The 14,304-nt window shown below is 37.3% G+C and overlaps 1 protein-coding gene and 1 long non-coding RNA gene across 2 annotated transcripts in view; one reads left to right on the top strand and one right to left on the bottom strand.

Annotated features, from left to right (window-relative positions):
- The window catches only part of LOC118558703 (galactose-specific lectin nattectin-like), a 42,498-nt gene that overhangs the window by 1,809 nt on the left and 26,385 nt on the right, over positions 1-14,304 (top strand). The window contains exons 7-8 of the mRNA XM_036129249.1: positions 245-379; positions 958-1,066. Of these exons, the coding sequence (XP_035985142.1) occupies positions 245-379; positions 958-1,066 (244 nt within the window). The remainder of the gene's footprint in view (positions 1-244; positions 380-957; positions 1,067-14,304) is intronic.
- Positions 9,303-10,876, bottom strand: LOC118558706. The gene is made up of 4 exons (XR_004928437.1): positions 10,622-10,876; positions 10,036-10,129; positions 9,741-9,828; positions 9,303-9,433 (listed from the first exon to the last, which is right to left on the bottom strand). It is a non-coding gene; the product is annotated as an uncharacterized LOC118558706 (long non-coding RNA).

The following is a 14,304-nucleotide window of genomic DNA, read 5'->3' on the forward strand; positions in this document are numbered from 1 at the left end:
TAATAATAACAGGATGTTTGATTATTAACCATTAATTACCAAACTGTAAAATGAAAGACGGGCTTCAAAGTGTATTTGGAAGGTTCATGTGAGTAAATATGGGCAGTTTCACCCAAGATCTTCATGCACAGTTCGTTATTAAACAGTTCATCTTAAATAAACACAAACTTATACATATATATCTCATATATATAATTATACATATATCATCGCTGTTTTTATGTTTTTCTCTTACTGGTTTTAGAACTACTGTGTGAGCCTGGGTGGAAACCTTGCGTCTGTCCACAGTTCTGTTGAACATGAATGGCTCAGAAACTTTATCTACGGTAGGACTCGCAACTATCCGCTGACCTGGATCGGAGGCTCCGACGGTGAACAGGTACCCTGTCATTTTGTGAACAATTTTACAGCCACCGATAAAATCTATAATTCTGTTACAGAAATACTTCTTAGAGGCCATTTAAAAGTAGTTTTATAAACCTGAAATCATTCCTGCAGGATTAAATATTTGCAAACACCCAAATGCTATAAATTCTGAAAAATATTTTGATTTCTGGATAACAACAACTTCTACCAACAAGTATGAAAAACAGTATTGAGGCTCCTTTTTTATACCCAAAGTTATGCAAACTGATGTTGGTTTTATAGATAACTACATTTAAGCATTGTAATCAGATCAGCTTTTAATGTTGGCCAAACCCTTAATTTTGTGGCCTAGTGGCCAGAGCAGCATTCTTGCATTCTAGGAAGGCTGCAAGAACTCTGTTCAATCCCCACAGGGTGCCACCATGGGTCTGCGAGCAAGACCCTTAGCCGCAGATTGCTCTCTGGGTGCCACTCAGTGTAGTAGCACACTGCTGCCTAAGCGATGGGTTAAATACAAAGACTAATTCAGTTGGAATGTACTATTACAAAGCGCAATAAAGAATTCTTCTTCTTCTAATTTTTCTTTTCTAGGAGCGTATGTGGTTTTGGAGTGATGGCTCCCGCTTCAGCTATAACTCCTGGTGCCCAGGAATGCCGAGAACCACCACCAGTTATAACTGCATTGCTATGAACAACTCAGGTATTTTGATTGAACACTCAATGAAAATAGGCCTGTGATGTAGTTTATCTGTATTAAAGCTACGCATGCTAAATATGTCCAACTCACAACCATCGTTCTGAATAATGACTTTCTCAGAGGGATTTAATCAGAAATCTTGATGCATTTTCTTCTCTACATGCAGCTTGCAGATGCTGGTCGGACCTTCCCTGCAGTCATCGATACCCATTTGTCTGCGTCAGGAAATAAAGACCGGAAGTCATGAATATACATCCTGAAAAAAGCATCCAACCATTCTTACTTTTCTTGATCTTTCTCCTATTGCTGTAATGCTAAGTGTGTGAAGCGACAAGCTAAAAAAAAACAGGTTGAAAGTCTCTTAGGCCATGTGCCGAAGAGAAAACGCCAAGTGTTACAGAAAGAAGGCTTTTAGCAAAACTTACCTCTGCAGAGTAAATTGTACTTTCTTCTCTTTTGCCTAATAAAGTTTCTGAAGCATTGAAACAAGCTGCTCCTTGTATCTTTACATCAGATATTCTTTTTGGAAGATGATTGTCTTTCAAATTGTAAATGATAAACGGCTTGTGCCTGTATAACGGTTTAATTAGACAATCAACCCCAAAGCTCTTTACACTACAATCACACATTCACCCAGAAAGTGGTGAGCTGTGTTAGCAGCCAGAGCTGTCCTGGCACATACTGACAGACATTGGCACCACTGGACCCTTTGACAACCGGCAGCAGTCAATTCTTGAAGTGTCTTGTCCAAGGACACCAAATTGGGATGGTCAGAGCGGGGGATCAAATCAGCAACCCTCCAATTGCAGGACAAACTCATTAACTACTGCGCCCCTGTGGCCCATCTATGGCATTTCAACAATAAGCAAAAGCAGTGGAGACTGGTGATAATTTTGCTGCGGGTGTACACAACAGGTTGGAGATCACCACAACAATAGACTACTGGAACACAAACCCCTCCACAGTAACCTACCTGCTGCTGGATTTTTAGGCCTGGTAGGTTTGATCCAACTTTTACTATCCCCTTTTTCCTGTAGCAAAATCATGAAATGATTATCTTATACACTGTTAGAGGTTATGAGACTACAGTGACTGGACAGCAAAGTTGTTTGTCATGTAAATCTCAGATAAACGGAGATTTGTGCAACTGTTTAAAGTTATTTAATGTCTAATAAATAACTCTCTGTCTCTTGAGTATTGTCTGGTGAATATCAGCTCTAGAGCTGATATCAGGACAATGGTTGAAAGGGTTGATACAAGCAATGGCGATCTTTTAACAGCCAGCTCTACACACATAGAATACAGTTCAAGAATGTATTAACAAATAAAATGATCATCCAGAGAACATCACTATAAAATGCTGTTTATATTAATTAACACTATATTTGAATCAATAACATCCTCTCTACTACACTAGTGAAACTTAACTAAAACTACTAAGAACAATGAAGATTAAAAGAAGCTAAGCTAAGGAACTAATTGCATACAAAAGAACACAAAAGACAAAACAAAAGTGATAGATCATCATCAGAATAATTCACTGCAGATGTTACTTAAGAACATGGAATGAGCTTTAATTAGCTTAACTAATTTAGAACCACATTGGCATGTTTTCAATCCATTCACAATACAAATCCTGAGTTAAACAAAACATTATTTGATGAAATAACATTTTGTTTGAGTTAAAGAACCAAAGTTCATCCTAAAGAATCTGAATTAAGGCTAAATTAGCTTTCCAAAAAAAGCAAAAAGCAAAGCAACTGGACTTGTTTACCGAAGTTCGAAGAAGTTTCGCTTCCTATCCAGGAAGCTTTCTCAATTGAAAAAGTCTGGAGTAATGTGGAGTATCAAGGTTTATACTACTGCCCAAAAAAGGCCTTGTAATGGCTTAGATAACGTACAAATTTAAAAGAAACAGGTTCACCCCCTGTAAATTCACTGCAAGGTATCCTGTAGAGTTACTGCAATATTTCTGAGCTGTATGAAAAAACGAAATTTCGTTCTGTATGCACTCTGTGCTACAAAATGACAATAAAGAAAGTCTAAGTCTAAGTCTAAGTCTAAGTAGTAATGGGAAGTCGTTAATGTCATTAAGCCAGCAGATTGAACGGAAACTGGTCCACTCCCCTGTAAAATTAGTTTGACTAATTCAGAACATTTGGCATGTTTTTCAACACATTCACAATGCAAATCCCGAGTTGCACAAAACAATATTTGAGGAAATAACATTTTAAAGAATGATTTGCTCAGTAAAATCAGTACATTAGGGACGCTCGATTTAATCAATGCGATTATACCACTGTGTGAGGAATGAATGGGGCTCTCTGGCATCTGCTTTGTTGAGTTGTTGTGAGAGTTCAGTAATGAAGCTGTAAACGTCCCTCTGTCTTTTAGATTAAATATAGTATATTATAGTTACGGTTTCAAGAGTCTTTTTATTACTACAGAAGTCTACAATAGAAACACCACATTATCGGATAAAAGAACCTGGGGTGACTGCAAATGGGTGAAATATTTAACAATGGCCCCGAAACCAAGTCTGAGTGGTGTTGTATTATGAATTTTTGAGTCAGCAGAGGAGATGATATCACAGCAGCAGCTGCGCACAAACAAAATAAGATGAGATTTTATTTTTTATTAAGTCTCGAGGAACTGTGATGTCAGAGCCTATGAGCAGAATTTTTGTAACTTTTAGGGGCAGAGGAATGTTTGGGGAAGATTGTTTTCAACGGGTTGGAGTTTGGCATGATTACTTAAGATTTAACAGTGCCAGAAGTCTGGCACCAGCTTCTAAAATCGACAAGTAATCGAGGAGAGCGGGTTCTGAGTCCCACAACTAAATGAAGACGAAAACATATTTTTTCATCTTACCTTAGACCAACTGTGATTTGGAAAGTTGTATATATTTAAAAGCAATACTAGCAGTAAATTCACTTGGTCAAAAGGACCAGAAAGAAATCAAAATTCTGAAACAAGTTAATAATCTGTGTATTAAAGTGTTAAACATAAATGTGCTCCTTGGGAGACATTCCTTTGTTTATTCTCTTGTATATGTATGTGGTTATTTCTTTATTACATTTTTATATGCTTTATTTTTTGACATCTCCATTAACATAAAGTGACTTTATTCAAGGTAGTTATGCAAATAATTTAAAAGAAGATGTTTTTTTTTAAAAAAAACAAAATCACTAAAAAGAAAATATGCTGTATCAGCCAGAAGTTAGAAACATCACATTAAACTGACACTAAGGGGTCCAGGTTTATGGAGGACCAAGTCGTCCATATGTAAAAATAAATACATAAATAAATGCTCAATAAATAAATAAGCATACTATTAATTGCCACCAAATTAATAAATGTAGGTAGAAATTAAATTATACAGTGAGACATAAATGTATATATCTCTTTTAATTAGCTTATTTATTTATTCGCCTTTGTAATAATTACCTATTTTATTTATTGTGCGTTATAATCTTCAACTTTATTTATTAATTATTTATATATTTTAAGTATTTATTTATGTGCATGTTATAATATTTTTGTCTGTTTTATTCTTCCTTTGTATTTTTTACCCTATATATTTCTGTGATGCTATTTATTTCTGCCTGTCGTTTTTACATTTCTGCCTGTCCTTTTTACATTTCTGTATGCATTTCTGCCTCATTATGCAAATGAGGATGGGGTGTGTCTTAAGGGCTCAACTTCTTCCCATTGGTTGGTTAGCATTTTACTGCATCGGTCAAATTTACATGGCTTTTCCCCGACATGAAGCATTGTTAAGTAATGTCAAACTCAGCAGGCAGACGTTCAGTGTCCGACCTCTTAAGGAAAGCTGCTAATAGACTGGAATAAGATTTTGGTCTGTTATGTATTGTCTGGTGAATATCTATATGTACAATAATGAGTGAAAACTTCTCTTTCAGTTCAAGAACTTATTAACAGAAATAAATAAACATCCAGAGAACACCATTATATAATGCTATTTATTTGAATTAACACTATATTTCAATCAACAAATCCTCTCCTTAGACTAGTAAAGCTTAACTAAACTATTAAGCAAAATTAAGATAGAAATAAGCTAAGGACACATAAAAGAACCACAAAGACAAATTGAATAGTTGAACACTATCATCAGAATAATTCAGTGAATCTGGTTCTCTGCAGATCTAATTTAGAGAACCAAAGTTTTGAATATAAATTAGCTCAAGTAATTTAGAACAACATTTAGTATGTTCAACCCATTCACGGTCCATATATATATATATATATATATATATATATATATATATATATATATATATATATATATATATATATATATAAAACTATAAGATTGATATAAGACTATAACTATAGATTGAAAGTGACGTTGTGCAGAACAGTGCAAAGAATTAATAAATGTCAGTTACAGAGGGAGGGGGGTGTCTGAAATGCTGAGGGTGGCGTTGTAGAGATTTATGACCACAGGCAGGAATGATTTCCTGTGGCACTCTGTGGTGCATCTGGGTAAGAGGAGTCTTCTGCTGAAGGAGCTCCTCTGCTGGGCCAGTGTGTCGTGGAGAGGGTGTGAGACATTGTCTAAGATGGACTGGAGCCTGGACAGCATCCTCCTCACTGCCACGGTCGTCAGTGTCCAGCTCCTCCCCTACAACATCACCGGCCCTCCTGATCAGTTTGTTCAGTCTGTTGTTGTCAGCAAGCCTCAGTCCACTGCCCCAGCATGTGACGAAGATCGTACTGGCAACAATAGACTCATAAAACATCCTCAGCATCGTCCAACAGATGTTAAAAGACCTCAGCCTCCTCGGGATAGATTGGCTCTCTTTTGTCTAACTGCGGGGCTACTGTCGAGTATTAGGAAGAGCTGAAATCGAGACAGGATAGAGACAGGTGTTATAAGAATTATTATTCTGAAGTCACTATGGCCTCACACCACTCGGACAGAGGAGGCCTGGAGACCTGATGTCTGTGTATAAGATCCACTGTTTTCTGATTGCAAGGCCAAATGCTGCAGCTGCTGAGGGATACTGATTGTTTACGATAGACTGTCTTTGTTTTGTCTCATGGGAAGGCCACGGTGCAGTATTAGGGGAAGCCCGAAAAGCGACACAGACAGAGACAGGGCAGACAGAGACTGCAGCGGAACCGTGGGGTGCGATTACTTTCCAACTATGTGAATCTCTGCTCTGTTTCTCAATAAAAGTGCTGGAACGTTATACCACCGTCTCGTCATTTAGTAAAGATGGGAACTCAGTTTCTATTGTTTAATATTCCACCCAAAACTCCCATAACAATTTGGCGTAAACGAACAAGATCTCCGACCGACGAGCGAGGGAGTCCGGGGACAGGAGCTGCTTTGGCCGGCCCGGAGAGGTTATCCGGCCTCTGGTACCCCGAATGGATTTTCAAGGGATGTGGAGGAGCTCCTGGTCTCGGAGCGTCTCTGGGCGTCGGCGCGAAGATCCGAACCTTTCTTTCATGAGACGGTAAGGGGATTATTTTCCAGCTCTTTTAAAAACAAACGTAATTGGTCAAAAATGCTTGCAAGCTTTTAAAATTTAAACCCCATTTTAAAGTATACCTCAAGAAATTTAAAAATTTAAAACTGTAAACCTAAAAGGTAATAAAAGTAAAAGCCGGTAGAAATAATGAATTATATTTAATCCTTAAGGCAAATAAAACAGGGTTCGCAATACCGAACGGTGACTAAGGTTTAAACATTAAACTAAAATTCAAAATTTAATTAGAATACATTTTCAGCTGAAATACGGACTTTCCCACAAGGGGGGAGGACGGGCAGAGTGATTTTCACCTGGAGAACAGGTGACTGGCTGAGCAGTTTGCAGCTGGTCCATTAAAGTCCTCTTGTCTTGGGTTTGTGCAAGAGGCTGTCCACTTCTGTTGTGGATGAAAGCGGCAGGGATGCTTAAGTCCTTGACTGTTGCGAAGACGTTTGCAGCTTTGATAAGTGGGGACCCCGACCATTATACCAAAAAGCCGACCATCGGATGTGAGGCCTTTCATTTTAGTTGGTCGATCGTGCTAAAGACGAGTAGAAAATAACAATAAAAACACAAAAAAAGGATAAAATAAATAAAAACAAACAAAAAAAGAGTCTGGATGCAGAAGAGTCCGTGTAATGGGTAAAAGGCAGAGTTTCTCAGGGTCAAGCCTAGCCCCAGGGTGAGACGTTCGATTTCATGCTGAAAAACGTAGGGGCCCAGACGCATGACATTCATAAATGATTTGAATTGATTTGATTAAACATGCAGATTTCTCACATAGGGGTTATTATTATTACTATTATTTTATTTTATTGCAGTACTGCTACTAAATAATAAAAATAAAATTAAGAGAAAAAAGAAAAGCGATAAAAACAAGGAAACGGAAACGAAACTAAAAAGGCGTTGCACCGGGGAAGCGTTTACGTGGGGACCGATTAGGCACTTCCGTTGTGGATAAAACTGTTCTGAACTGCTAATAACGACGTATAACTTTCAAAAATGGATAAGTGTCCCAGTGTCTGCGAGACACAAGCTGTGTCTCAATTCGGCGGCTGCGTCCTTCGAAGGACCCAGCCTACTCAGCCTTAGGAGGACCCAGCCATCGGAGGATGCTCCGGAGGATCCTCAGCCGTTGGTAAATGGGACGGTCTAGCCTTTGGAGCACTTCCTGGTTGCGACACGACGTCATCACGTCTACCCCAAGCCCGGCGAAAACAGCACCAGCGCCGATAAACGACGCAAAAAAATGGATATTGAAATTTTTTTTTTTATTTACTTGTTATTGGTGGAGGAGAGTCAGTTTAGCCGGCTTCAGCGGCAGTAAAACCGGCGACGAATTTTTCTCAGGCTGGAGGAGCGCAGTGGAGAGGCAACATTTCCCTGCTATTATTTTCACCCACAGGGACCTGCTAATGATCATAATATACCAGTTATTAAACAAACGCTTGTCAGCAGATTGATGAATATGTTTAAATATAAAATGTTATATTTATTTGATATAGGCTTATGTTTGTAACTTTAGTAATTTGAATTCAATAGTTAAATGTGTACAAACCCTGTAAATAACTGACTTAAATCACTACTTTCACTATCACTAATGTTGTGTTGAGAAGTCAAACTAATATTGAGAAATAAATCATTATTTGTCTAAATTGTTATCCCCTTACTGCCTGATTTTATTTGTAATTACATAACGAAAAAATAATACAGGAAATATAAAGCTAAATATAAAAACGTAAAAAAAAAAAGTTAAATAGGGGATCTAGATGAAGTAAAATAAGTAAAGGCCAGAATTGTTTGGTCACAAATTAGCAACACCAGGCGTTAAGGGGTTAACATTCACTAGAATTATATCAGCTAAAATGACATTGCTATCATCTAATCCTGTTGTTCTTAATCTTCATGTCTCTATCCAGACAAGGCCGATGTACCGCTGCATCAACTTAAATGCACAACATCTGCCTGGGAGCCGGTGACATCATGGCCCCAGACGATGAAGTGCAGGACGACATGCCAGAGGATGAGGAGGGGGAGAACGTGTTGGAGGCAGTCAGTGGTGCTCCCTGGTGGGACCAGCTGTCTGCCGAGGTGTCTGCCCTGGAGGAGGGTCTACCCGACCACGATTACATTTAGATGGCAAGTATAATCACTTTTTAGCTTTTCTCATGTAAGGGTTATGAAAACAGTTGTAGTAAAGTCATTTTCTGCATCTTCTTAAACATTTTTAGGAACATGGCAGCCGTCGATTGGGTCAGCCCTGCAAACCCTGATGGACGATGTGGTGAACAGTGGAGAGAGGCATCCCCCACCCCCCAGATGATGTCCCACTCGCAGTCAGAAGACTCCAAGGTCATCTGGGTGGCATCCCATCCAGTTCAGCAGCACCACCAGGGACTCCTCTCCTGCTCAGTCAAAATTGTATATATACCGTATATATATATATATATATATATATATATATATATATATATATATATATATATATATATATATATATATATATGTATATATGTATATGTCTATATATATATATATATATATTCTTTAGTAATATTTATTTTATATCTTCTGTAAATAGTTAAAATGTTTTTGATAGTTTATTGTAAATACTTGTTTCCCTAAAAATAAATTGATGTTATCACTGAGAAGTTGTTCTAAGTTTACTTAAATTGTAAAGAAGTGATGAAACAGATGACGTAAAAGGTTAAAAGACTTTAAGAACACACAGACAACAATAACTTTTATAAACAATTTAATAATTTAATTTAACAATAACAGCAACACAGAACCTGAGGATAAACCATGGCCAGGTGGCAGCAGTAGGCTTCCCACTGACCTCCTGCCCTGTCCCTGGATCTTTGCATTCCTAAAGTAAAGGAAAACAATTTGTGTCAACAGATGCAATTTTCTGTAGTGTTTCTTTGAAGCTAGAAAAAAGGAGTGTTTATATATATATATATATATATATATATATATATATATATATATATATATATATATATACATACATACATACATATATATATATATATACATATATATATATATATATATATATATATATATATATATATATATATATATATATATATATATATATGTGTGTGTGTGTGTGTGTGTGTGTGTGTGTGTGTGTGTGTGTATTTCATTACATTAGCCAAACCTGAACATACTTTGTATTTTTTTTCCAAGTTGTCCCACTTTTTTTTGGCCTGTTGTGTCTCAACTTCACCCTCCAGGCCCATTTTTTGCAGGATTGTTCTAAACAAGAGAAACGAGAAGAGATAAACACACAAGGATCCCTACTATCACAACTATAAGATTTAAAAAAAAAGTAACATATGGGCATCATTTGATGTGATCAAAAGATTATATTTGTACGTTGGTGTTTGAACAGGACTTCTTTGAACTTGTGTGACTTTTACATATAAATGCAACATGTATATGGAATTATGCCTCAACTCTTACCTCCATCCGACTGTGGCAGTATTTTTGGCCCCGGTAAAGAGGTGGTCATTTTGCCCACGGAGTTTTATCAACTCCTCTGTATGCTCCCTGCTCCCTAGAACAAAATGACATGTAAAGCATATTTCTGTTATGTCAACAGGAAAAATGACTGTTCTGTATAATTACGCCGGTATTGTTCTTCAAGTGAATTATACTTTAAACCTTATTATACTGTACTGTAAATTAACTATACGTTATTGAGTATTCAAACAAAACGTTTGCAGTATTGACAGCCCAGCACAGCTGGACTGATGTTATTTCTTCAGCTGCATTAAGCTTTGACAGTTCTAATCACTTGTAATAAACTGTATGAGAATAAATTGATCGGATTTGTGAGGGACATGGCTATCAGCACAGTTACAATAAGATGTAGGTTAAAATCAAAAATTGTGACATTTTTATTCAGTCTTTTAATGTTGCTAAAAGTCTCGTATCAACAGATTAGCTCTAAGCTTTAGCTTTAGCTGGTCCTACAAATTCCGGTGGCTCCGTTACCGTCATGTATTTTAATAATGTTCAGTTAAAAAAATAAAAACAAACTACTTACATAGCTGTACTCAGCACTACTGCCAGCGCTGCTGCTGCTTTCCATTAGTCTTGATGAAAATCCGCCTTCTTTCTTCTTCTTAAACTACTAAAAAAAAAAGCGAGCAAAGCACCTTGGGAAATCTTATGGCAGGCAAGGCCAGTAAGGATGGTCGCGGTGCATCCTCAGAATTCGGGGAAAAGGAGGACGCATTTGAAGGCTGCATTTTAAGCATCCTCAGAATTTTTGCCAAATGGGACAGCCTCCGCGCATCGTTGTGACGTCACCGGCCTTAAAATGCGTCCTTCGAAGGACGCAGCCGCCGAATTGAGACACAGCTACAGAGTTGTATCCTTGCGGGACTGAAGCGTAAAACCGCGTGTGGACGAAGCATCGGGGGGTCGTAACCAGCGCATGCTCTCCACCTTTTAAACTAAGCGGGAACTTAACGCGTTGAAAACATCTTTCGGCGTTGATGTTTAAAAATTATGAAAAACATAGAACTATTTAAGATGGTGAAAAAGCAGGCCTGCACGTGTTTGTCTGTCTGAATGTCATCGTTTGTATGTAACCGTACGTATGTATGTATCTATGTAACTAAACGTTCGTCTGTGTGAATTAATTCGGGGTAAAAGTAATGTTCATGGTTTCAGAATGTTCATTTGTTTTGGGAGAACTGCAGCTCCGTAATTCAAATGACATTTTAAGCATGGACTATGTTAACAATAGAGGTACAGTAAAAGAGAGATTTAAATAACAAAGTTTGTTTTTTAACATTAAATATCAGGACCAAATTAAATTGATACACGGAGAGATTAACATGGCTTGAACGGAAATATTTCAGCTTTGTTAGAAATTGGAAATAAGCGTTACATAAGCTTGTTAAGTTTACTGTTTTACAAATTTAGGCTGAGATCCTATCACTTGTTTTTTAGCCCTAAAGTAATTTAAAATTACTGAGATCTCATTTCTTATAATAATAATGATTCATCACAAACCAGTCCATGTGAAAGAAGTTTAGATATACAAGATTTTTGATTTAAATAGATGAGGGAAAACTGTGCTTTGAACAAACCTGTATGGAACTAAATATGAATTGCTTTTCTAAGGGTTTTCTATTCATTTATTTTATTTATTTTTTACTTGGGATTTGAATGCAACTAATGAGAAATTTTGAAAAGCGTCAAAATATCAGAAGGCCACGTTACACGCGTCAACAGTTACAAAATCATCTGATGTTATTAGTTATGCTGAACTGAGGTGAACCTCAGAGAGACAGTATAACCTGAGAAGGACAATAGATATGATAAACAAATCTGACCATGATTTAAACATCTGAATGTTTATGGCGAGGCTGGGTCTGTGTGTTCTGGCCTGGGGCACGAAAACTATGTCAGAGGGGAAAAAATAAAATAAAGCCAGCTTCTGAAGGGTTAAATTTTAATTCTAATCTTGGTTTGTTTTGGGTAGCCTTCTCAATGTGCTGAATCATGGGGAAAACTCTTATCATTTATAGAGAAACACTAGAAGCTCAAAAACTAAAAGGGAACAATCATTGCTTTAAAGTTTCACCCTTGACCAATTAGGTTTGAAAAAGTATATATGAATAAAAGTATTACTAACAGCAAATACACATGGTCAAAGGACCAGAAGGATATCAAAAAGGTTTGTAATAAGTCAAAAAACCTATGTCATATTGGAAAAGACATAATTGTGCTCCTTGGAAAACAATTTTGTTTTAATTTTGTTTGGTTAATTTCTTTCGTTTTTTTGTTTTCTTTCTTTTGGAGGTGTTTTGAACAGAGTTTCAAAGGAAAGGTAAAGAATAGAAACCTTCCCAGGATCAGAGAAAAAAAAGGGAAAAACATCACTTTAAAGGGACACTAAGGGGACCAGGGTTTTAACTGCATGCTATTAACACTCTTGTTTTTCTCTGAGTTATTGCTTTCAGATGAAAGGAGACGCCACCTTTCTGCCAACAGAACACTCTGAAAAGACAGTGCTAGCAGTGCGGTAAGGAGTTATAATCAGATTTGGCCACTAAATTATACTTAGTTTTAACCAAGTTATGCCAGATCTTCCAGCAGGAAAGGTGGTGTCTTAAAGATGTTTGTTGCTTTCTGCTATTAACAGCTCTATCTTTCTGCTTCTTTTTCTTTGCAAATAAACCTGGTCAATATGATAGGATTGTGCTAACATAGAGATTTAGTCTCATTTTAGACATTCTCAGATGCGAGAGAATGCAGAAACAGTGCCGCAGTGCCATGGGGGCTGATCCTTGGGACAAGGACTAAAGGTGATGTCATTGACTTCAGCCTGATCCAGTTTTGAGTTTTATTTTGTCAGAGACAAAGTTTGATTTATTTTTTATCGTTTTGTTTCTTTTATGTTTGTCATGTTAGAGGGAACACTGTAGTTAAAATGTTTGTGACTGTTTTGCTGTAATTTCTTTTCAACCTATGGAGCGTTTTCTTTGGCAAAAAATGCTGGCAGAATTCATTCTGTTTGCAGGCGTGAGGACTGGAGGATGGACTCTTGATGAGAAGGAGAATGTTGAGCTGCTGAATTTAGACATTGGACTGGAAAAGGACATTGACGGACTATGACTGAGGCATCGGACAACCTTCGACAACAAACACAGATGAGTTCTGCAGACACGACTTCATGCATTTCACTTCAGATTTTGTTGTACACAATTAAAACAAAACACACATTACGAAACACATTAAGATTATGTAAAGGTGAAAACTTTTAAAGAAGTAACTTGATGGAATCATAGAGCAACTTAATAAATTAAGTGGGTATTATATCAACAGTTAAATAAATAAATTAATTAATTAGTTTTCACTATATAAGTAGAGTGATGTGAACTTTTAAATAGCATTTCATTTAATAAACATCTTAGAGTAAGCTGATTTCTGCTACTCTGGCAGGCATCAATAAAACGCAAAGAAAGATTACTGGCTAAAATGGGTAATGTTGCAATAAAATTAGCATAATGACACATCCTACTAACTAACATGGGTAAATTTAGGATTAAAGCATCAGTGTAAAATGGGTACAATAGTTATGGAGATTTAATATCTTTCAACTAGAACACAAATAACTCAAAAGTCTTTTTAACCAGTTAACTTGTTAACCTGAGGGCTTTTAGATCAGGATAATTTAATGGTTATCGTCTTACATACAGGAAATAAGTAAGATTATTTTAATTAGATTAGATTATGGGGACAGTTTGGATCTGGTCAGGATGGTTGGGGGGCTGTGATGATAAAAGGGTAACAGCTTGAAGGTGATATCAATGAATGAAGGTTTTCTCTGAGGAACATCAAAGCAGCAAATACATCCCACATTGGAACTCCTGTTGTGTAAAGAACCTCTTGAACGGGACGTAAGGTGAGATCCTTACAACGAGAGACGTTCCACACAGGGGGGTGTTGAGACCCCTGGGGCATGGCACCCAGGACGAGCTGCTATGGACTTGACACAGCTGGTGGAACCAGAGAGACGACGAGGTGGTCCCACATGTCATCTGACACCTTACACTGACTGTAAAGGGTTCTGGGTTTTCAGGGTTGCTGAAAACAGAAAGCTTCAGAGAACCTTAACCCTTCCTGACCAGGCACTCAGAATACATAGATCATAGATCAGATTGCAGAGGCCTAGACAAATAGGAACGCAGAGACGCGTTCATCCAACAACTT

The sequence above is a fragment of the Fundulus heteroclitus genome, unplaced genomic scaffold (genome assembly GCF_011125445.2).
Source record: "Fundulus heteroclitus isolate FHET01 unplaced genomic scaffold, MU-UCD_Fhet_4.1 scaffold_149, whole genome shotgun sequence".
NCBI classification, from domain to species: domain Eukaryota; kingdom Metazoa; phylum Chordata; class Actinopteri; order Cyprinodontiformes; family Fundulidae; genus Fundulus; species Fundulus heteroclitus.